Consider the following 24442-nt stretch of genomic DNA (forward strand, 5'->3'; position numbering starts at 1 on the left):
ACATTTTGTTTTTTATGTGCTCAGCCAGAACTCTGTTCACTTTTCATCATAAAACAATCCAGAAGCAAAAGCTTATCAAGAGCTCCAAAAATTCAGCTACAACATATTTGCATAGCTTTCTTATCCAGCTGAAGAATAAACACATTCCAGAGGATGAACATTCTAAAAACTAATCATATAAATTACAGAAGTCTTCATCATCCGCCACTGAAAGAGGCAAGTGGGATTTCCAAGTTATATTTCGATAATGGATAAGTTCACACAACACATGAGATTTAAGTTTGGAAGATAGAAGCCAGGCCATCTATGGATCCAAATATATGTAGGATGTATACTTCATTATACCTTATACATAGAGCTGAATAGTTATGTTAAACATGCGCATAAACCAAGATTAAAAAAAGATTGTATGATTGGAGGGAGAAGGGAGGGTTTTGATTAGGGTCATATTAATGTTTATATTAAAAAGTTAACATGTAGCAGCTGGGTGTTTGTTTATTTTAATCAGTATTTAGGGAATAAATTATTAGGGCATCAAGGATGTTTTTTATGCATTCCCTTGAACTCTTGGCCTGACTCTTCTGTTGTTTTAATCAGATTTCTTTCTTTGATATTTTAGTGGGAATGCTTTATTGTGTGTTTTAAAAAGAGCTGCTCCCAGAAAAGAAAATCGGAAACTATGCACTCTAGACATGGAAGTGCATTGTGCATGTGCAAAGGCTTCTTTGGATTCCAACTTATGAATATATTACCGGTAGGAGTAAATAAGTTTGTTCACTACCTTCTTTGATATGGGGGGGGGGGAGGAGTCTGGAAAGAAAACTCAGTTTTATATGGCCTGGGAGGTGCTTCCTTGTTTCATTTTATTGTGTTTGGATCTTTTGACATGTTATGTCAGATTTTTATTGGCACTCTTAGGTCCAGTCGTGACCGACTCTGGGGTTGCACGCTCATCTCGCATTATTGGCCAAGGGAGCAGGCATACAGCTTCCAGGTCATGTGGCCAGCATGACAAAGCCGCTTCTGGCAAACCAGAGCAGCACACGGAAACGCCGTTTACCTTCCCGCCGGAGCGGTACCTATTTATCTGCTTGCACTTTGACGTGCTTTCGAACTGCTAGGTTGGCAGGAGCTGGGACCAAGCAACGGGAGCTCACCCCGTCGCAGCGATTCGAACCGCCGACCTTCTGATCAGCAAGCCCTAGGCTCTGTGGTTTAACCCACAGCGCCACCCACGTCCCACTGGCACTCTTAATCCCCCCCAATACAAAGTATATCCTTATTTCTTGATACTGCTGTAATTCCCGTTTCTCCGCATTCCTCTCCCTGGGTTGGGTGTGTGCATGTGGAAGCATCTGTAGGGGAGTGTCTGCATAGCACTTCGCCCCATAAAATGGAATCGTAAGAAACAGACATTCATAAGTAGTGCATAGTTAAACGATGGAATTCACGTAGTGATAGCCACCAACTGGGGTGCTTTTAAAGGAGGATTAGGCAAATTCTTGGAGGATAAGGATACAAGCAGCTGCTATCTGTGATGGCTATGTTCTACCTCCATTGTGGAAGGCAGCACTGCTTGCTAGGAAACATAAGTAGGGCTTCCCGTATACATATGGTTGGCCATTATTAAAGGAGGATGCTGGGTTACATGGGCCTTTGGCTTGATCCACATGTAATGCTGTATGTAAAGCATTGCATAATCTTTATTATGTAAATGGCCACACCCCTGTGTGAGTGAGTGAGAATTTAAGAACTTCGGAAGAAGAGCCAGCTGTCTGCCGTTGCCAGCTTCCCAGCGGGGTGCCTGAACTATTCTTCTTTCCTTGCAGGATTGAAGCCCTTGCTGAACAGTCCCTCCTGCTCCACCCCCAGCTGAACTGGGTCATCTAGCTGGGTTGATGACATAAAAGCCAGGCTGCAGCAGGGGCAGGCACACCATTGGCAGGGGTGAATCCAGCAGGGGGAAGCACAAAGGGAAGTTTCCTGTTGCCTTGGCAGGCGATTCTGCTGAAGCATTGGTGGATCTGTATAATGGAGAAATGACCAGGGCAGTGGACACAATTGCTCCTTAGCAACCCCTCTCACAGGGTGGAGTCAGACCAGCCCCCTGGTTCTCTGGGGAGCTGGTAACAATGAAATGGCTACAGTGAAGTTGGCAGAAAACTCAGGACGGGTACGACCAGGGCTTTTTTAAAGCTGGAACTCACTGGAACTCAGTTCTGGCCCCTCAGGTGGGCACCATTGCCATTCTGTGAGACTAAGGGTGAGTTCTGGCACCGTTTTTTCTAGAAAAATAGCACTGGATACGATGAAGACAAGCTAGAGCCTCTTTGAAGACCTTCGTTACTCTGCGGCACTGTGAGCAGTTAAAAAAAATTATCTCAACCCTCCAAAGCATATTTGGGAAAGGCGTAGGGCATGCATAGTGGGAGGAGGGTTGGAAGCCCCATTTTGCAAGAACATGTGCATTTTTGTAAGCATTATTTGGTTGGAGAACTGCATCACAAAATTTGGACAAGTGTGAATTTTGAAGGATGGATGCGTTTCGGTTTTCCTGTTGTTTCAGAATGTGTGAATTTGATAGATTTATCTCTAAATGCAAACTGAATCAAATTTCTCCCCCATCCAGGATATTGCTCATGATTTCTGATGGAATAAAATAATAATAATAATTGTATAAATAGCCTGCAAAATGTCTGGGCTCACTATGGGATAGCACTGTAATAAACCACTTCTCTTTGCACACCAAGCTATATCCTTCACAAGCAGAATCATTTCATTCTGAAAGGGAACTGCAAACAAAGCCTCCCTCTTGCTGGCATAGGATCACGGAGGATAAGGTTCTAACTCACTTATGGCACACTTCTGATTTGAAAAGCTCCGCATGTTTTGTTTTGTTTTTAAAATTCTAACATGATTAATGTGCCAGTGCACTACCTGACATTGCGCATATCATTAGCACTGAAAATATTATCACCGAGAACTCACATCCTGTGTGGTAACCTGCATCCCACAGTATAATGATTCATTATCATTTTCTTTCTGACACCTTACTAACAAAAACAAAAACACACACAGATTCAGAGTACCACTGCAAAGCTGTGTTGGCAAACAGTGGAAGAAAAGAGAAATAAAGTTGTTCATTATGTTGTACAATGGCAAGCAGAGCCACACACCCCCACTGTGGGGTAAGCATAGCAATATAAAGATAGGAAACTGCCTTACAGTCTTAGCATGGTTTCATCTAGCCCAATCTTGTACACTCTGCCCGGCAGCCCCCCCAGCAGGCTTATCCATTTCTCCTCCAGGCCTTTTAGGGGACTTATGCATACAACAGCCAGGGGAGATGAAGGGGATCTTAAACATCTAAAACACACTCTGTTACTTAGCTATGGCCCCTTCCCCCCAACTGTGCCCCTGCTTTCTCCCAGAAACATAGCCTTGCCTTGGAAGGACCAATTCACAATCAGTGGAAGAATCATGTATCCAGACAGTGAAATGCTAAGGATGTGTCCAATATCAGTACAGTCGTGCCTTGGAAGTCGAACAAAATCTGTTCTATAAGTCCATTCAACTTCCAAAATGTTTGGAAACTAAAGCACAACTTCTGATTGGCTGCCCCCGTCGGACATTCAGGTTCCAACGAACGTTCACAAACCGGAACACTCACTTCTGGGTTTGCAGCAATCAGGAGCCAAAACATCCGAGTACCAAGGGGTTCAGGATCCAAGGTACGACTGTACTGTAGTGTCTTTCAGCCATATGTCTACATTAATGGTTATACAAAGAAAGGTTGCATAGAAACCACTGAAAATGACTATGGCAAAAAAATAAAAAAATAATTCCTAGGTCTCCACATATCATAATCCAAGAAGGATATCTGTTCACAAGTATATCTTCAGTACCAACTACCAGCACCACCACCAGCAGCAGCAGCAAGGTATGTAATTCAGCTGTTTTTACCTTCAAGAGTGACTCCTTGTCCAGGGAGAGCATCGCCTGCTCCAGATGCATACAATGCAGCCACAGATAAATCGTATCTTGTTCCTGGCTCCAGGTCTCTGAGAACTGTACTGGTGGTAGTTCCGCTTATGGTCACTTCCTTAGTTTCACCTCCTGTTGCTGGAGTATACGTCACAAAGTATTGCTGTACTTTGCCAGGTGCTGGACTCCAAGATAATCTCAACGAGGATGTTGTAGCATCAGAAACCTTCAAGTCCCTTGGTCTTCCCAAAACTGCACGATTAAAAGAAGAAGAACATTAGAAGCAGACAAAGAACTTTCTTGCAATAATAATTAGCCATCTTTAAGGCCCCCTGTGAAAGATCTGTGATGTAAACTATTAATCACAGCTAACATTTAGGAAAGCAATCAATCAACACAGGGTAGCATTTAAATATGGGCAACCAAGTCAGGACAACAACCCCCTGAAGCAGCCTGATAAAGCAGGGCATCACTTTTTAGCTGAGTGAAAGCAGAACAACATGTGCATTTTTGACAGGAGTGAAATGCAAATGAAATGGAATGAAATCTGAGAAATGAGGGGGGAAAGTGCCTCAAACGGCTAGACAGAGATGGGGAATCTGTGGCCCTCCAGATGTTCACAACTCACATCAGCAGCCCCAGAAAGCATGGTCCACGTCAGAGATCATGGGAGTTGTGAGTCCAAACTAACCTGGAGGACCACAGATTCCCCACCCCTGCCCTAGACAAAGAACATCATCGGTTGAGGCTTTCCTGCCGTGGTAAGAATTGCTAGACACACTCTTTTTCAATGCGGGGAGGTCAGCTTCAGCCCACTTCACACACTGAAGTTTTAAATACAATGGTCTAATATATACCAAGTGCCAAAACACCCTGAATCACAGAGACACATGCACAAGTGAGCCAGCTGGGTTTCCTATTGCTTCCTATCATACTTAAATGTCACAGCAACACTTCTGCTGTTGAGTTCTGGGTGGAGACCCAAAAACCATTACATTGATGGCTTACCTTCCTCAGTTTTTCCATGTCCATTCAGTGGCTTTCCAGCCCCAGACTGGTACTCAGCAGTAACAGAGACTTCATATCTTGTATCTGATTTCAGGTTCTGTAGTGTCGTTGCTCTTTCATTTGCTGAGACTGTCACTTCTCTTCTCTCGCCACCAGTGACTGGCCTGTAAGCAAGCCTGTATCTGAGAACACTGCCTGGAGCAGGGGACCACCCAACCTTGAAACTATCTGTTGTCTCATCTGTTACTTTTAAGTTTCGTGGTGATCCCTTGACTATAAAAGAAATAAAACAAAGCACAAATGAAATGGGTTTAACTGGTTGTTTTTATTGTTTTTCATAAATTTTTATCTGTCTTGGTTTTTTATGATTTTTTACTTATATTTTATTGCTTTTTGTTGAATTGCATCTGGTTAGATTTACTATTTATACCCTGCTTCTCTATTAAAATAATGCTCAAAGCAGATTACACAATACTAAGCAACAAAAACGTAACACACAGCATTTTTTATGTTAGCTGCTTTGAACACCATTGGGTGGAAAGGTAGGATCCAAATTTTACCAATAAATAAATTTAATTTTAAGTCAGATTATCTCATTGGGTGAAGGGGGATAGTACTATATTAACTTATGCCTTTCAACCAGAACTGGGATACAGAGGATTCTGCACATACTGTTCCTCGACATCATTTGAGATTCCACCCAAAAAATAGCACAATAAAACCACTACTTTATACATCAATAGTATTATCAATATGCAGGAGGAATGGCAAAGAAAAGGCAATGGCAGGAAAGTGCGATTTCCCATAAATATGAAATTTAATCCATTTGAAATGCTGAAAAATTGGCAAAAGCTTCAATATGGAGTTATCCTCCTTCGTTCTGCCACCTCAGGAATGCCAAATTGGTTTGTGATACAAATAAGAAAGATACAATGTACAACCTATCTCTAGAAAACACAGGGAAGTGGACCCAAGAAGCTCAAATGACCAAAGGGTTTTAATGTATCTGTTAGATTATTAAATACACCTTGCAGCCTTTTACCTCTTAAGTGAAATCTGTTTAAACTAAAACAATTGCTTATATTCTATGTGTATTATTCTATGCACAATCTTCAACACACAGCCTAAAAGAAAATTCATTCTTTATTGTTGCAGTTTGCCCTGTTGCCCAGAAGGACATAGAAAAGTTAAATGTCATTTTCTCATTTACCAATGGTAAATCTCTTGTTATACTCCTTATATACAGTTCTGCCTTAGACAGCTGTTACCTGAACACAATACATACTGATTCATATGCAACCATGGCTACTTGGTGTGTGCCAAAGCCTAGAGCTAATTTTGGCAGGGCAGGGGCAGCAAACACATCTCTATGGTAACACATACATAGGGCCCCTATCTTGGCTTTTAGGAAGGAGAATTGGTGTAGGACAATAGGAACAATACCTTCTAAAGTTGTTTCTTCCCCATTCAAAGGAGGTCCATCGCCATCTTCATATTCTGAAATCACACTGACGGTGTATGTGGTTTGTGGTAGTAAATTGGTAAGAACTGTACTAGTAAGTGGAGCTGGTACAGAAACAAAGTATTCATCTTCACCAATAGCCACCTTGTACTTGACAAGGTAAGATAAAACACCAGGTCCTGCTGGAGACCAGCTCGTTTTGAAGCTGTCAGATGTCACTTCTGAAAACTTCAGATCCCTTGCTCCCAAGTGAATTGCTGAAAATAAGAACATAGTGAACAAATGAAGGCTTTAGAAAATCTCTTCAATTTCCAGTAAGGTGTATAAACACAATTGGTTGCTATATATACAGAAACATCTTGATTCAACAGGCTGTCACAGAGGAACCTGTGGCCTCCATATGTTTCTGGATAATCACTCCTATTATTCCTCTTAATTGGCCATGACAGGTGTAGCTGATGGAAACTACAGCCAAACACTTAGAAACCCACAGGTTCCCCACTCCTAGCCTAAAAGCCTATGGGGGAGGGGGCAGAGCTGGAGAGAGGATAAGGCTATCATTGGCTAGCCATGAGAGCTATACTTTGCATCCACAGCTGGAGGCTGTAATGCTTCTGAATAAGTGGAATTGAGAGTATGGAGTGATGTGCTATGCATAAGGGGAGTGTGATTGTTGAGTTGGGTGTGTTTGGTTTTGTGTACATTGATAATTTTCACGATTGCATTATAGCGGGCAGTTCTGCAATATACATGGGACTGTCTAATGATATTGCATTTTGATGCTGTATTTTGACCTTTTTCATGATTTCCTTTTGGTTCTTATTTTACTTATTAGCATTGTTTTGAGATATTTATAATTGCATAATTATGTTTCGCTAAATTAGTAGTATCAATGTCTAGTTCAGAATTAGTACTGTGTTTTTATATTCAATTTTAGATTTTTCTGTTTAAACCTGCATACCGTTTCATATTTCATCAACCAATATTAAATTAAAAATTATGCACAGCAAGAGTGACTCACCTTTTTTCCTAATTGCCTCAAGTTCCTGCTCAATTCGTAAGCAGATAGCCCGTGTAAGCTCAAGCGATATCCTTTGAAAAGCGTCGAAATCTTCCACTGTGTACACATGGGTTTCTGTAGGCTCTGAAGCAATTGCTTCCAACTCTGACCGTACTGCATCTTTAACACCAACTGCAAATATTTCTACTTCTGAATTTCTTAGTTTGTCAGCAGGGTCTTTAAAGGCATCTGATGATTTCCCATCAGTAATAAGAATCATGACCCTTGGGACATTTGGTCTTGCACCTCTGCTTTGAACAAAGACTTTTTCCCTTACAAAGGTCATTGCTTTGCCTGTGTTTGTAGATCCACCTCTGTAGGGGAAGGTGTTAATAGCATGAAGTACATCTTCAATTCTAGTGTATCTGTTCAAAGTGAATTCTGTATGAGGATCCCTGCTGTATTGAACAAGGCTGATTTGGACTTTTGCTGGTGAAACATCAAAGCTTTTAACCAACACTTCCAAAAATGCTCTTACTTTAACAAAATTGGCGATGCCAATACTGTAGGAGCCATCAACTAGAAGCACAATATCAGCTTTTATATCCACGCCTTTTGAGCATTCTGTGTAAAGGAAAGGGGGGGAGAGAACACTTAGCATTTATATACATATTTAGCAGTTCAGAGTGTTCAAAGCATTACATATCACCATCATCAATTATTCCTATATTTCAGGGGTGGTGATGAGGCTGAGAGATAGCAGCTTGTCTCTTGTGTTCACAGGGGGGGCAAGATTTGAACAAGAGATTCACATTCTCTTAACCACTATGCTAACTACATGAGCTCCGATATCACCTACTAAATAGGCAGTCTTACAGCTTTTGGGTGAATGTACACTTTGGGGTGGAGGTTCCTGGTATGAATAATAGTCTAGTAAAGGTAAAGGGACCCCTGACCATTAGGTCCAGTCGTGACCGATTCTGGGGTTGCGGCGCTCATCTCGTGTTATTGGCCGAGGGAGCCAACCTGCAGCTTCCAGGTCATGTGGCCAGCATGACAAAGCCATTTCTGGCGAGCCAGAGCAGCACACGGAAACGCCGTTTACCTTCTCACCGTAGCGGTACCTATTTATCTACTTGCATTTTGACATGCATTTGAACTGCTAGGTTGGCAGGAGCTGGGACAGAGCAACAGGAGCTCGCCCCGTCGCAGGGATTCGAACCGCCGACCTTCTGATCAGCAAGCCCTAGGCTCTGTGGTTTAACCCACAGCGCCACCTGGGTCCCTAGTGGCTAGTCTAGTACTTAGTCTAGTACATAGGTTTTATTTCCCATGCCATTTCTGCAACAAGTTAGATGATGGGAAACAGAAGTTAGCTTTCTAATATTCCACGGTGGGGAAGCAGAGAGGCTGAACTGGTCCAGGATCTGCTAAATCCCAAGCCCGCACCACTGCCATCAGTTGACACATCAGGCCTAACCATATCTTATTAGGTATTGATATCAGGTAAAATATGTACTCAGAAGTAAGTCCTATCGTTGAGTGGAACTTGTGCTTAGGTAAGTAGGTATAGGATATAAGCCTTTGTCATCAATTTATTTCTCTCTGTGCATTTTAGATAAATTAATATAAGCCCATTTTTTTTGCCTTGCAACAGCAGTCCCCAAAGCTTTTCTAAAATACATAGTTAAAAAGAAAAATATGAAATTATATTTTATGTCTTTTACATATTTTATGTCTTTTCCCAAGAATGCTTATCTTTTAGGGAATTCAAACATGATTGTGCAATCTTAGTAGCCAATAACTTACCCACTTGAACTTTTACTGGCTGCGTTTTTTCCATAATAGTCACTGCCTCACTGGGAGTCAGACTTTTCATTGCATACACATTGATTTGGTATTCAGTGTCTGGTGAAAGGTCTTTTACATTAAAAGCAGTAGTCTGGGGTCCTACGCTCAATGAATATTGCTTGGCACCAGCTAGCATTGGAATGAGGTCCACCTTGTAGCCAGTTATTTCACTAGGAGATGGATGCCAAGTGATTCTAATGGACCTTGATGAGACTTGCGTAGCTACCAGGTTTGAGGCAGGCTCTATAGCTGAAAAAAATGAAAAACAAAGATCCAGTTGGATCTCAAGAGCAAGGAGATGAAGTGCTTGACTATCTACACAAGTAGTCTAGTTCTTGTGAAACTTTAAAATGTTCCTTACCTTCTTCTCCACTGACCAGTTCACCCAATTGTTCATCAACACCTGAGCACACCTGTGAGATTATTTCATTCTGTATATTCACAATGCCATCAAAGTTGGCCACATTAAAAACATGAGTCAGTGAGGGCTGAGAGGCAATTAACTTCAGCTCTTTGGCATCCGCAGCTTTGATTCCTTCAAAAGAAGAAAGTAACAATATGTGAACATGTTTGCCAGTGATACACCAATGCTGCAGATAGCATTTTACCTACCCAGGCCCCAACATCACCAGCTAATGTTGAGTGTCCCCCACACTCAATTCAGAGGGCCTTTTCAGCAGAGAACCCCACTCCTGGTTGTGGGACAACCTCCCTAGAGAGCTTCACATAGTGACTTCTTTTACCGTATATCCTTTAACTGGCAGGCATATATTTTTCCAAACTATTTCCCAGGTCTTTTAACACCATTTTAATATATTTCCATAATATTTGTACTAATACTTTAATTGTTGCAGAAAACTGACATACCCAAAGAAAACACTTCAACTCCTATGCCCTGAAGTTCTTTTGCAGGGATTTCTACTTCATCTTGAGATTTTCCGTCGGTTATGATGATTGCCACTTTAGGAAAGCCTTTTCTTGCTCCAGCAGATTCAATAAATGTATTCTTAATCAGATAATCTATTGCTTCTCCTGAAATTTGGAAAATGGGTTGTGATTTACAAATCCACAGATGTTCCAAGTTTAGATGAAATTCAAAATTTGTAAAATCAAGAAGGCAGCACAATCAATGAAGAAAAATTATAAGCTCTTGAAACTCAGCCATGCCTTTCAGCTCTGTGTCCAGCCCAAAATGACAAGGCAACTTGGGTTGATTCTGATGAGGTTTCCATATGTCCATGTTGGATTGCACCATTAATGATGCATTTTGAGCTGGATCAGACTCCCTAAAGCTCTGTGACACTGTATTTTGCTGTTAAATTAAAGCAATCACTGCATTTGTTTTAAAAAAACTGACTAGGGGAAACACCCTGAATGGGAAGGAAGTGTAGAGTGCATGTTGAAGGGCAAGTCTTGGTTTTAATCAAATTGATTATTTCTCTAGGGCACTCAAACCACAATAATTTGGGGGGTGGAGTGTTAGCATCCTTTCTGTTTTCTAACAAAATTTAAAACAAACACTACAATAAAATTGTTTTCATTCTTCTGTTTTTCTACACTCACACAAGTGATTTCTATTTTACCCACCTACCAAATGATAATGGGAGAACCACTGCAGCTATCATTGTGATAATTCTCAGGCTTCGTCCCCCTCAGAAGGGGAAACCATGCCTACCAACTGTCTCTAATTCTGGCAGAAAAAGAAAAAATGTAGTTTTTAAAATAACAAAATATATTTTAAGGGTTCTCTGTACACACAAAAAACCTGGATGGGTCTGCCTATCGCTTGGCAGATCTTTTGCCTGCAATTTTCATCCATCAGTTTCTAGATTCCTATTATTGTCAGTTGGAGGGAATGCGAGCTTCAGATTTAACAGAACAGATTTGGACCAAATAACAAGTCAAATCAGAAAAACAATGAGAGCATCCAAAACAGATCAGGTTGTTTCAAACATTACTGATACAAGGTGAATTTTGAGAATGGTGCACACCCCTAATTACTATAGAATTTAAAAGTCCATACCTGTCATTGTATTGCCTCCTTTGTATGGTATTCTTTTTATTGCCTCAATGAGATCTCTCTTTTTGAAATATTGATTTAAGTTGAATTCAGTCCTTGTATCAGAGCTGTACTGAACTATTCCAACTCTTGTCTTATCTTCTCCAATATCGAAGGCCGACACAAGGGTAACAATGAAATCCAAGATGTATTTAAAGTTATTTCTACCCACACTCCAAGAGCCATCCACAAGAAAAACTAGATCTGTAACAGCACTGAGGGAACATTCTGAAATATAATTTTATCAAAATTAATGATCATTGCCATACACCCACACAAGTAATGTAGCATTATATTATAACACAATACAAAGGAATATAGAGGCAATTTTCATTGACTCCTGCGCCACCTCCCACACTGACTAGAAGCATAGCTGCCAAGTTATCCCCTTTTTTAAGGGATTTTCCCTTATGCTGAATAGGCTTCCTCGCGAGAAAAGGGAAAACTTGGCAGCTATGACTAGAAGGGGCAGATTTTCAGAGGAATAATCCACATATTTCTTCTCCTTCCATAAGCAGGAGATTCCATAAGTGAAACTCCACCCACAGGATCTCTGGATCCAACCTATAATACGTATAAATCCCCTTACTATACAGGCAAGATATGACTAAAAATAGTTTGTTGGCACTTAGAATCAGATTCTTGTTCATCCCCAAATTTGGCCCTCCAGCTGTTTTGGGACTACAACTCCCATCATCCCTAGCTAACAGGACCAGTGGTCAGGGATGATGGGAACTGTAGTCCCAAAACAGCTAGAGGGCCAAGTTTGGGGGTGCCTGATTTACAGGAACCATAATGGGGTCCTCTGTGTGGAATGTTAGCATCCAAAATGCATATGTAAAGGGTTAATTGCAAGAGCTGTAGAACTCTATGACATCATACACTCTGTGGCAGTTATGGCAGTTGGTACAGTTATGGCAGTTAACAGAGCAATCTTAACAGTTTGAGCAGCAGATATGAACTGTTCTGCTGCTGTCTGCCTTAGAGTGAGTTAGTCTGTAACAGTTTAATCCAGTCATGGCCAAACTTGGCCCTCCAACTGTTTTGGGACTACAATTCCCATCATCCCTGACCACTGGTCCTGTTAGCTAGGGATGATGGGAGTCGTAGTTCCAAAACAGCTGGAGGGCCAAATCTATATATAATGTTTTAGCAATTTAAGTATCACCCATCTGCATTGTTTATTTTAATCTGCAACTACACTAAGTAAAAGTTACGTGTTATTTAAACATAAACATTCTCTTCATTTAGAGAGTGTGTCTTGTGTAGTTTTAATAGGAGGGGGGGAGAGAATTAATTAAAAGGTTCAAATGACCCAGGACTGTCTTCCACATACTGTACTCTGCAAATGGGGACTAGAGTCTAATTCCGACACTCTGAACCAAAATTTAAATGGTTGGAAAGCTTGAGGAATAAAACAAAGGCTGATAGCTCACCAGGCTAAATTAACTTTTGTCCACAAATAGAGAAAGGAAGATCAAAAGAGAAAAGGAAAATGGAGACTTCAAGGTGCCCAGAGGACAGGAAACAAAAGCTTGCAAAAATAGTAAGTAAGTAAGTAAGTAAGTAAGTAAGTAAGTAAGTAAGTAAGTAAATGTTTTCCTCCTTAGCTACCAAACCTAGCAGTCAACACTATGAGTGATACAGACTACCGTACTGTATGTAATACAGAGATTGGCACAGGGCACAACTAAACACACTTTCCCCTGTCCAGTAGACATACCTATTGAGAAAAGGGAAAGGAAGAATTTGCACAGCTCAATGGGCAACTGGTGGTGCTGACTTAGAAAGAACTGTCTCATGCTCCTAATGTCATTTTAAGTTATTTTAAATGGGCAAAGTCACTTACTTTGAACTTCTTCGATTTTCTTTTCTGTTGTTACTAAACCACCTGTTTGAACTGGAACAACAAAATAACATAGGATTAAGAAGTATCCCTTATCACTGATAAACTGTCAGAATCTAAGGATGTGCTGGGAGAGTATGTAAATAGGGCCAAAAAACATTTGGGCTTCTCCAGTAATTCACATCCCATTATTCTCCTTCAAATTCAGAAACGATGGGTGCACATTTATTGCAAAAGTCACCATGTGGAGAAAGCCTAGCAAAGTCATAGCAAGGGTGGGTTTTGATAACCCCATTTATCTGATAACCTCATTGCAAGAGACAGTTTTTTTTGTATGCCTTCAGGTTTTTGAAATATTATTATGGAGGTGGGGGGGGAATGATGGGTGCTCCAGGTGAATGTTGCTCATTACATGACAGAGGCCTGGGTTTTCTTTTTACCCACCTTAAAAAGGTAAAGGTACCCTAGACCGTTAGGTCCAGTCGTGGACAACTCTGGGGTTGCAGCGCTCATCTCACTTTACAGGCCGAGGGAGCCAGCGTTTGTCTGCAGACAGCTTTCTGAGTCATGTGGCCAGCATGGCTAAGCCGCTTCTGGAGAACCAGAGCAGCGCACGGAAACGCTGTTTACCTTCCTGGCTGGAGCGGTACCTATTTATCTACTTGCACTTGACGTGCCTTAGCAAATGCTTAATTTTCATTGAGACAATGGGGGCAGGAAACTGGGCCCAAACCCAAAGGGTAATACCAGGGTCATAGAACCATAGAACTGTAGAGCTGGAAGGGACTCAAGGGTCATCTGGCCCAATCCCCTGCAATGCAGGTAGCTCAGCTAAAGCACTGATAACAGATGGCCATCTAACCTCTGCTTAAAAACCTCCAAGGAAGGAGAGTCCACAACCTCCCAAGGGAGACCTTTGTGACTCTCTGGATAAATCTAAATCAATAATGCGAACTTACTTGTAAGTTGTCCAGAGACAGATACGCTCTCTTCTGTGTCATCATATGAACTTATTGTTATAATGTATTCAGCACCAGGTATAAGGTCTGTTAATAAAGTGTGGGTAGTGCTATGTGCTTGGGTAAATTCTCTAGTAGGTCCATCTGCAACACAATATACGTAGAACAATAAACACGTCATAGTAGCAATGTTTCATTCAAAACAATAAAAGAGAGCTTTTACCTATATAACAACAAAAAGGAATGTGGGAACTTACCACCTTCAGGTGTTACTGTTATCCTGTAACCTTCTATTGCATCAGGTGGTCTTGTCCATGACATATGAACAGTATGTTCATCTATAATTTTAAAATTCAAGTCTGACGGCGGATTAACTGCAAAAGATTTACACCAAGCAAGAGTATGTTTAAATGTTGAACAAATGAGCATTCTGTTCAATTTTTTAAAAATGTATGTTAAGCAAAGCTTGCTAAGATATGTCTTTGCATAAATTTGTTTCCAACACATATAAGGATATGCTGTTGGCAAAGGGAGGATACAAGCTGATGGAATGTGACAAAACACATCAAAGAGAATACACATTACAGAGGACAGCACAGAACATTTGTTTCTTGAATTGCCAAGTCATTCAAGAATGGCCAGCAAAATCAAGCACAATAGAAAACACATTTGGATACATGTACAATGAGTTCACAGATAATAACCACATATGCAAACATTTCACATGACAATTAAAAGAATGTTTTTCACATGCTGGGTGCAATTCGTAGAAGCATGCCAAATCACAACCTGCTTACAACACCATGAGATCACTTGACAGTAACACAATAATCCCTTTCAATAAGACATCAAAGAATTTATCGGTCTTTTTAAAAATAGTCTCTGCACACTTGAAACTTTTTTTAATAAAATAAAAGCTTGGCAGAGAAAAAGAGAAATATGTATTTTGGAATGTGGTAAAGATTTGAGCAGATCAGAGCTCAATTTATATCATACACACATATATATGCATATATTTGTTCTTGGAGTTTAACCCCTCAGTTCCAAAAAGCTGCCCGAGTGGCGTATCTTGCATCTGCTTATACATAATAAAATTGGGAACGAAGGGATTAACAAATTAGAAATTATTACCTATCACATTTGAACTATTATGTATAACTTTTTTTTAAAAAAAAAACACATTTTCTGTTTACACCACCTTTGCTATACTATTCCTGAGGTGTAAACTTTTTGTTTATCTTTTATCATGTCCCCTTTGCAGCAGGTGTATCCATACTAAAGAATGGCATTTTAACACAAAATGCCAGTATGGCGTTCACACAACAATGGTTAATTATGGAAAGACAACACCGAGGTATATTTATAGACATTTATTTACAGAATGTATGGGGGGGAAAACAAGGAAAAGGTCACCGGTGATCCAAACGAATGACTGCAAATAAATTTGTGGGAGCTAATGAGACGATGAACGGAACAGTACAGAAAGGAATACAGGTAGTTTACATACGCTATCTTGCAGCATCATGCATGTATGTATATGAAAAGTCAATTTTATGATTTTGGCTTAGCATCCCACAATGGACGGAAGCTTCCATGTACAAGGATCATTACGCAAAGACGTTTCATAGTAATATTTTATAATGATATTCTCGTGGTTAAACTGTTCATGCTGAGTCATGCAGGATTTTACTGATTCACTGTCAGTGCATGGTAGGCGTTCTATAAATAACTATTTAAACACGTCTAACAAAGGCAGATGAAATTCAGCTGTGCTTTCCTTTAATACCTCAGATTGTTTGGCAAGCATTGTGAATGAGCCATATCTTGTGGTTTTCTTGGAAGATGTCCATTCTTACTTAATTTGGCCTTTTTAAATAAATAAATAAAAACCCAATTTACTGAAAAGTGGGCCTCTGAGCAATTAATGACAAAATGTTAACTACTTCCAGGAAGATAATTCACTCGTCACCTAAGACACTGCAGTTCCATTGACCACAGAAGCACTTCATCGGTGTGCATTGCAAGTGATTCACAACTTTAAAAATGCATAATAAAATTTGATAAAATCATATGTGTGGGAGCTTGAGGTCTTGAATAAACATCGAGTGTCTTTTAATGTATGGCCATTTCCAATGAAAATGGGGTAATATGGCTTTGCGCTGTTGCTGTAGGAGATATAGTAGTACTAGAATACATGTTATTTTTCCTATTGTCCATACACAGGCAGTGAGATTAGAAGATTAATCTGCATGTACAATTGACTCTTCATTCTGTTTAAGCCAGTCACACTTCTGCAGTCAAAACTTAAAGCATACATTTATATACTGTACCAAAGTCATGCAATAGATGTTAATAGGAGGATGCACAACAATTTAAAGAATACCATTATAAAATATTGTTTCCATAGCAATGGCTCAGGACAAATTTAATGCAAAGGCAGAGACAACTGACCTGAGCATGCTCTTTTTTAAAATAATCAGTACATGGGGAAAAAAATAGCACCACCAACCTTGAAGGTAAATTGACCTGAAGCAGCAGAGGTCTTAGGCTGTAACTGCTTAGGGACAGCAGCAGCCCACCTTGATGATATCCAAATGACCGGATTCCAGATAAACTGAAAAAACTAACTGTGGGGAAAAGTCTTTAACATTTCAAAAGACTGTAATTTGCTTCGTGAAAACTCAAATGTGGCACTTGGCATATATATATAGCGTGAACATCACTTTTAACTCTCATATGAGGTCATCTGTTTGTTTGTAGCAAATTCAACGGCGCAATTATTATTTACTTCCATAGGAGTCCATTAACAAACTTGATCATACACGAGTTTATTCCAAAGAAATCCAAAGTTCAATAACCAAGCTCAATAGGGCTTACTTGCAAGTTAAGTGTGATGGGATTGCAATCTGTACTTCTGCTAGATTTGGACAAAGGGCACACATAAAAAATATTTTAAAAACTTCTTTTCAATGAATCTATACCCTATTGGTTTCTTACAAAAAGGCAGGCTTGCAGCCTCTGAATAGGATCCAAAGAACCATGCAACTATTTCTGTGCAACTAAAAGATCTTCTATTTCTCAAACAGCATTCCCCTATGCATCATACCAAGCCACTTTTGAAACAGAGTGGTGTTTCTAAAGCAGTTTCTGATGTGGCATAGGTAGTACTACACATGCACAAGCCCTTCATCATGCATAAAGTGATTTGTTGGATCCAACCCTGTCTTTTAACTTCACTACTATGGATGATTGAGGAAATCAGATTTCAAATTAGTGAAAGTAAGTAATATACTAATAAAATATAGTATTCTATGAGCCAATTTAATTACTTTTTTATTACATTGTGAAGAGTCTTCTGAGTCCTTCTTGACTGTGTGATTATTTCTAGTCAAATAGCTGTACCAGTGTATAAAATGCCCTAAAAAAAGGAGCCCACAATGCAATCCTGCATGTGTCTACTCAGAAAAAATTCCCACAGAGCTCAAGGAAGCTTATTCCCAGGTTCAGTTATTCTATACCACTGAAAGTAGTGTGGTAAAGCCAAGAACAGGGGTATGATTTATATTGTTTTCCATATGTTTCTCTCATTAAAATAAACATAAACAATAGGTAGTCATTATACTGATCAAGTTCACACAACTGTTAGCACTGTAAACATACGCTGACTAGTTAAGATGAGGCACACAAACCCTTCATGAGGTTGTCTATTTCTCATATTGGTTTGGGTATCAAATGTAGTAAAAATTAATCAAAAGACAGCATTTTTACAGGTGACACTATTTGGCTACTCCCTGTGAATATCTAACGAGATAGGAAAGCAATATTTAAAAGAAGGCTAGACTCAAGCTACCAAGCCATGACAGAAATGTATAGTAGACTATGCCCATGTTGTGTATGTGTGTTTTTATATTTAATATTTAAGTAATGATAAGGAAGAGGTACTTTGCTATATAGCTGCTATGTAGTTGTATACTGGCTTATTTCTTAACATGCCCCCAGTAGCACAATGGGTCCTTGCCTCTCAGTATTAATCAGGAAGTTGGTGGTTCGAGACCACCTAGGAACACCTATAGGCAGAATTCCTGCACTGTAGGGGGTGGGACTAGTTGACCACTGGGGGTCCCTTCCAACACTGCAATTCTATGATTCCCTCAGCAAGTGAGTTGCTGCTACTTGCCAGGAGGAAGAGGGAAAGGCATCAAGAAAGGTAACGTACTACCTTGGTTCAGCCAGCGCATCTGCTCTTCCCCAACCTCACCATCATCTTGCCCCTACCCCCCCAGTTAGGCAGCAGCAACTCACCTGCTGGGAAGTCAGGTAAGTGCCTCCGCCTTCGGGTTCTATACTCCACATTATCATAGCTCTAAATCAAAGAGGAAACTATACATGGAGAGCACAGCTTTAGACATCCTCCCCTAAAGCATAGACAGCTGAGGAGGTGGTTGGGTCACGACAGCAGGGGAACGGCCAGCAGTCAGAGACCCACTCATGGAGGCTTATCTTCAATTTATCAACACTCTGAAAGTCTGTTCAGTGCCTGGGCTGTGCCAAGTCATATTTCAGGTGAAAACTCACATGGTGGAATATTCCCCCCATTCCAATTTACAGAAACCAAACCCTGTCAGAGGCACCCCACTGATAATCATCAGATTTGAGGGGGATAACGGCACCTACTGTCACCCCACTGTTCCAAATTAGGAAGAAGAGAGCTCAGAAAAAGCTGCTTCTTATGCTTCCCCTCCCACCTGTGTGTGGCTTTCAGAGGGAGAGAGTGGTGTTACTAGCTGATGTTCTAATCATAGCTGTCAACCCACCCTTTTTTGCGGGAAACTCCCTTATACCAAGCCACAGCTGGCAACTTTCCCTTTTTTTCTGGAAATTCCCTTATTCCAGCGCCGTTCCCCACTGTTATCCTGGATTGTTAGATATACCGTAGACTGTCCCCGGGACAGGTGAGGCTGCTGATCCCTTATTTTCAAATCCGAAAGTTGACAGCTATGGTTCTAATGCTAGATTATTTTCCCAATCTGCAGGTCCTAGTGTGCACCAAAAGGCACAGAACTGCATAGAAGGGTATTGTCGTGCTCACCTGAATAACCCAGGGGTTGGTTTTGCATTGGGGGTAGAAAGAACTGTAATTCTAGAACAGGGGCTGAGGGTGCTAAAAAACATTTCAAAATTAATTACTGCCTTGTAATTAAACCAGTCTGGATTTAGCTGGGAGGGTTTACACCTTTTTAACAAATTACAGTACTTTGGGCTTCTAGGAGATACATCTAAAACAGCAAGCTTCTTTCAGTTTTATACCCATTTAACAGACGTGGTCCCTCCCCACCAAGAATTACAGTTTCTAGGGTTCCTTTGGGGGAAAGAACTGCTTTGAAACCAGTCTGTAGCAAGGCAAAAAACCCAATGTCTGTGTTGTTTATGAGAGATCAATATTTTGGTTTTGTTGCAACCTATAATAAAAACAGGAGCCAGCTAGAAGTTGAAAAGCAGTAATCATTTCAGATCTGCATGCAAAAAAAAACAAAAAACCAAACCGCCTCCACTGGACTAGTCTCAATGACTTCTATGGTCAGTGATTTGGGAATTGTGGCCTTAGGTTAGAACCAACCATAAGTACAAGTCAGACATTTGAGGTCATGTATGAATTGGAATGTTGGTTTGGATTTCAACACATTCAGTTAAACCACATCTTATCCTTCAACACAGATTTCCAAAGGCTCCCAAGCAACTTGAACGAGATAGATAAATGTTACCCTCATACATACTTGATGCATTTCCCATCAGAGCAGCACACACTATTCCCAAGTTGCACGCATTCAGTTTGTACTCTTGCATGCCGTGACAGCATCATGCTGCTATGTCCACAAGTAGTCCTTTACTTGGTGTCTTCAGCTGTAGCCAGGATAATGTTATGGAGCTGAAGTCTCCAGCAGGACCTCCCGCAACAGATCCAATGGGGAAGTGGCACAGCACAGCCACTGCCTTCTTCCATGCAATATTAAGAAAGAATGGAGCATGCAAAAGGTCTGAAATCTGCTCCAGTGTATCAAAGGCTTGTCTTGAAACAGATCCAGAATGAGAGGCCACATGTGCCCCTCACGAAGATTTGTAAACATGTTGCCTAAATAAAGTTTAGCCTAAGTCTCTTCTTAACCTAATGATTTTTTTCTTTAAACACTATTTATGGGCACTGCCCGGATAAATATGCTGCACATAGATTGCTAGAGGCTGCATCTTGGAAATTTCATTCATGTCATTTATTGAGCACCATCAATGAACATGGTGCTTTATAGCATAAGCACACAGAAGAAAAGGATAGCCCCAGGCCCCATGCAGGGGGTGGAATCTAATAGTGGGGAGAAAACAGAAGCAGCAGAGTTTTGGATAGTGGTGATGGCACTGAGATGTGAGAAGGCAAGGCTAGAGAGAAGGGTGCAGTCGTCAACAAGAGAGGTGACCAAAGTTTAAGCAGACTTGAAGCTTCCAAAACTGGATGCAGCAAATTACAACCTATACAGAATAAGATCCTGCAAAAGTCCCATCAGCACAAATCCACAGTGCTGGCAATATTAGCTACTACCTCCCTCTGGATGCAGCAGCAATAGTACATAGGTTTTTTTTCCCCCTCAGCTATGCCAATTAAGAACAGATATGCAAAAATTCTCATATACAGTATGTGTAAGAATCAAGGGGGTCCATTCGTTACCAGATTACATTTCTACTCTTGTATGGAAATTTACGAGCATTCAGTGCTGCTGAGTACAATGCTAATTGTGTGGTTAACAAATCTCAAGGAAGAGTTTTGAGTGGAAGAATGTGATGGATGAGTGCATGGATAAAGTAAGGAGAGGTTTTCTTTGACCTGTTTCTATTTCGCCAGCCAGCAATGGTTTGCTGTGCACATGTTTCATCTGAATATCCCCTCCTTCACAGCAGCAAAGCATGGGGAGAGGGCTTTCCTTCCTCTCCTCTCCTTTGGGCCCAAGGTGGGGAACCTGTTACCCTCCAGCTGTTGTTGGATTACAACTCCCATCATCTTTGACCATTGGCCATGTAGCTTGGGCTGTTGGCAGTTGGGAATCCAGCAAAATCTGAAGGGCTCAAAGTTCCCTAGCTTTAGGTAGATTGTGGACTGTTCACCACTGGTGTTGCCACTGAAGAGTAATAATAATAATAATAATAAGATACGTTGAAAGGAGAGAAGGGAAAACTCTTCACCTATTTAAAGTATGTTATGTGTGATGTTATGTGTGATGGGAGCACAGGGATGAGGAACCTATTGCACTGCAGAAGTTGCTGGACTTCCACCATATGGAGAGCCAGAGGTTAGCCCCCACCCGCACCCCCAGGACAGTGGATATGCCAGGAGTCATTCAGCGCTGCCTGAGATGAGAAAGGGAAATCCCAGGTTAAAGATTTTCTTCCTCCCTTGTGAGCACACATTCTAAACCAGGACTGACAACTCTGCGGCTCTGGCATGAAGATTCCAAGTTACTAATCTGGCAACACTTACTGTGAGGACCACAACCAGCCCTGTCCTTAGCCTCAAGGAGCCACTTGCCTCAGGTGGCAGTGTGAGAGAGACATCAGAACGACATGCACACACCCTCCCTCATGTGCCCAAGGCCCTCCTGGGCCACCAGAATGAGTGTGACCATTTGCATGCTTTCTGAGTTCCTGGTGCCAGCAGCTGCCTGGCCAGGCACTTTGGCACGACCGCATGAGACTTGGGATCACTGGGGAACAATAGCCCAGAGTTTCCCAAACTTGGGTCTCCAGCTGTTTTTAGATTACAATTCCCATCATCTCTAACCACTGGTCCTGCTGGTTAGGGATAACGGGAGTTGGGTCACCAGCTGTTGCTGGACTACAAGTTTGGAAAAACCTGCAATAGCTTTATCCCAGGCAGCAAAACAGCTTTGAGGTGCCTTGCTGAAGGCCAGTCTCCTCTGTGTGAGAAAGAATGGCAGAAATGTCATGTTAATTCCAGGGATATGGTTATTGCTCCCTACACAGGAGCAAGTGCGGTGCCCCACACATTCGACTCATTCCCACTTTCCTCACCTCCATCTACCCCCACCACCATTCAGACAAAGATGCACAGGTAGCCAGATTCTGTTGGAGTCCTTTATTTTATAAAGGGTTTGTTTTTTAAGAAGAGAAGTAGGGGGGGGGGGAACTGCATGTTTCTATTATGTATTCACAGTACAAAGCAAAGCAATTAAGCATCAGGAGGGTGTGTGCGAACGCTCCAGGGTTTCTCTGGCTTATTAAGGAGAAGGTTCAAGTTTGTACAGGTGTCCTCCTTTCTCCTGGGAGGGAGGGAAAGAGGAAAGGAGGCCACGGGAGGGCAGAGGCCACGGGAGGGCACTGGTTGCAAGGAGACATCCAGTGTGGACAGCACACTGGGAAGACAACATTGAAGAGGAAGGAGAGTGGAGCTACTCAGCTGGAGTTGCTCTCTGGAAGTAAACAAATCACAGAAAGGAAGGAAAGGGACGGAGGGAAGGAGAGAGAGGAAAGGGGGTATTGGTGAAGCACTCACACTTAGAGAGAAATTGTTTCCTTCTTTAATTCTGCACCATCACTTTTTTCCAGGGAATAAAGGAAGGAATGACTTACCTTCAGCCTCTGTCACACAGAGGAGAAGAGCTGCACACAGGGCAGCAACTGCTGCAGGGAGCCTCGTCTTCATTGCTGTCGGTTTGGATCACAACCACATGAATGAATCTATTGGAAGAAAAAGAAGGAAGAGAATCAGCACACATTTCTTTTAGTAGTTTAAATGGATGAAGAGAAGAAATCACATAGCACCAGAAGGGCAGCTGCTGAGCACTGAGCAGCTACTATATACCTCTGTTCCCTCTTAGCTCTTTTTTTTAACCCAGTGTTATACATAAGATATGGGTCACATCTCTTTAATGATCAGCTGGGGTTTCCCCCCTGCTTCATGCACACTGCCACCATACATACTATGTTCCCTTTAAATATCCATAATGCCTTGCCAGCTAGAGTCAAACTAGAAGCTATATTAGCTATGTATCCATGCCCATAAGTGCAGGGAATTTTCACTAGAACTGGGGACAGGGGAAACAATCCAAGATGGCTATGTATGCCTTTGAATACCAGCCTTGGGAATCATTATTGAGCAGAGTGCTGTTGCCCTTGCATCCTCCATCTGGGCTTCCTATAGACATCTGGTTGGCCACTGTGAAAACAAGACATTGGACTAGAAGGGCCTTTGGCATGATGTAGCAGGACTCTGGAGGGAGTAGGTAGCCCCTCTATCCCCAAGCTTCAGTTCTCAACTAGATTGGGATGCCATATCTTCAATTTGCATTGGCAGTGTGGTAGGGAAAATTCCTGCCCTTCCAATTTGCGTCTTCATCCCATCTGATCTACTACTGGCCGTGCCATCATCCATGTCAATTTCACGCAGTCTTTTGTAAAAAGAAGTATTTGAAATGACCAGGAAGTGGCAGAAGGGAGAAGGTCTACTAAAAGTTACATGAATTGGTTTCCAGCTATGCAATGGTGGATTTCGGGGAGCACGACCGGTTTGGTCGCACTGGATGCTGCAGGGGACCCCAGAACGATTATTTAGAATGGAGCATGAGAAGAGAAGGGGCGCAGAATTTTGGCGTCACACAGGGCGCTGCTGAAATTTGAGCCCCCGAAGTGTACCACTGAGCTACATGATGAATGATTAATAGATAAACTCCTGGACAGATCAGAGGCCAGCAACGTATGGCTCACAGGCCAGATTTCATGCAGGTGGGGAGAGCCAGGAAGGAGAGGAGGAGGAGGAGGAAAATATGGAGTGAAGCTGAAACAGACTGAGTGAGGAAATGAAGTCTTCTTAAAGTAGTACGTTCAAGCTTTTTGGCAAGAGCAACCAGCCCCTCCCTGGCAGCCTTGTAGGTGGTAGGAAGATGGAGAGACAGAGAGAGAAAGAAGTATCAGAAAGAAGGAGAAAGTATGAGACAAAAAATGAGAGAAAGGTAGGCCCCACCCAGTTTTGGCTCTGGCCATGCCCACTTCTGGTTTTTCCCACCACAATCCCAAGCCTCCAGAGAAATGCAGCCCTTGGCAGGAAGAGGTTCTGTAGCCCTCAGTGTTGAGAAAGACAGGCATCCTTTAGGGAGCGGTATAGGAGGGCTGGAGCATATCCTTAGGAGGCAAGGGGGTCTGAAAGCAGGATTTGGTGCTTGTTTGTTTTCCCTTTCCCTTTTCCCTTCCACTTCCCTTCTCTTTCAAAAGCTTT

General features: G+C 41.6%; 1 protein-coding gene across 14 annotated transcripts in view; it reads right to left on the reverse strand.

Moving 5' to 3' along the window:
- COL12A1 (collagen type XII alpha 1 chain) overlaps window positions 1-24442 on the reverse strand; it is a 119139-nt gene that overhangs the window by 80633 nt on the left and 14064 nt on the right. For 9 of the 14 annotated variants that reach the window (XM_035109590.2, XM_035109592.2, XM_035109593.2 and 6 more), the window contains exons 2-13: window positions 22801-22908; window positions 14427-14543; window positions 14170-14313; window positions 13214-13264; window positions 11329-11592; window positions 10173-10337; window positions 9667-9840; window positions 9264-9554; window positions 7476-8078; window positions 6436-6711; window positions 4993-5265; window positions 3964-4236 (exon numbers count right to left, since the gene is read on the reverse strand). In XM_035109590.2, the coding sequence (XP_034965481.2) occupies window positions 3964-4236; window positions 4993-5265; window positions 6436-6711; window positions 7476-8078; window positions 9264-9554; window positions 9667-9840; window positions 10173-10337; window positions 11329-11592; window positions 13214-13264; window positions 14170-14313; window positions 14427-14543; window positions 22801-22873 (2704 nt within the window). In that variant the 5' untranslated portion in view covers window positions 22874-22908. The remainder of the gene's footprint in view (window positions 1-3963; window positions 4237-4992; window positions 5266-6435; window positions 6712-7475; window positions 8079-9263; window positions 9555-9666; window positions 9841-10172; window positions 10338-11328; window positions 11593-13213; window positions 13265-14169; window positions 14314-14426; window positions 14544-22800; window positions 22909-24442) is intronic. The other 5 variants (XM_035109599.2, XM_035109601.2, XM_060272543.1 and 2 more) reach the window with 1 other exon arrangement.

Source organism: Zootoca vivipara, chromosome 3, assembly GCF_963506605.1.
Source record: "Zootoca vivipara chromosome 3, rZooViv1.1, whole genome shotgun sequence".
Lineage (NCBI taxonomy): Eukaryota > Metazoa > Chordata > Lepidosauria > Squamata > Lacertidae > Zootoca > Zootoca vivipara.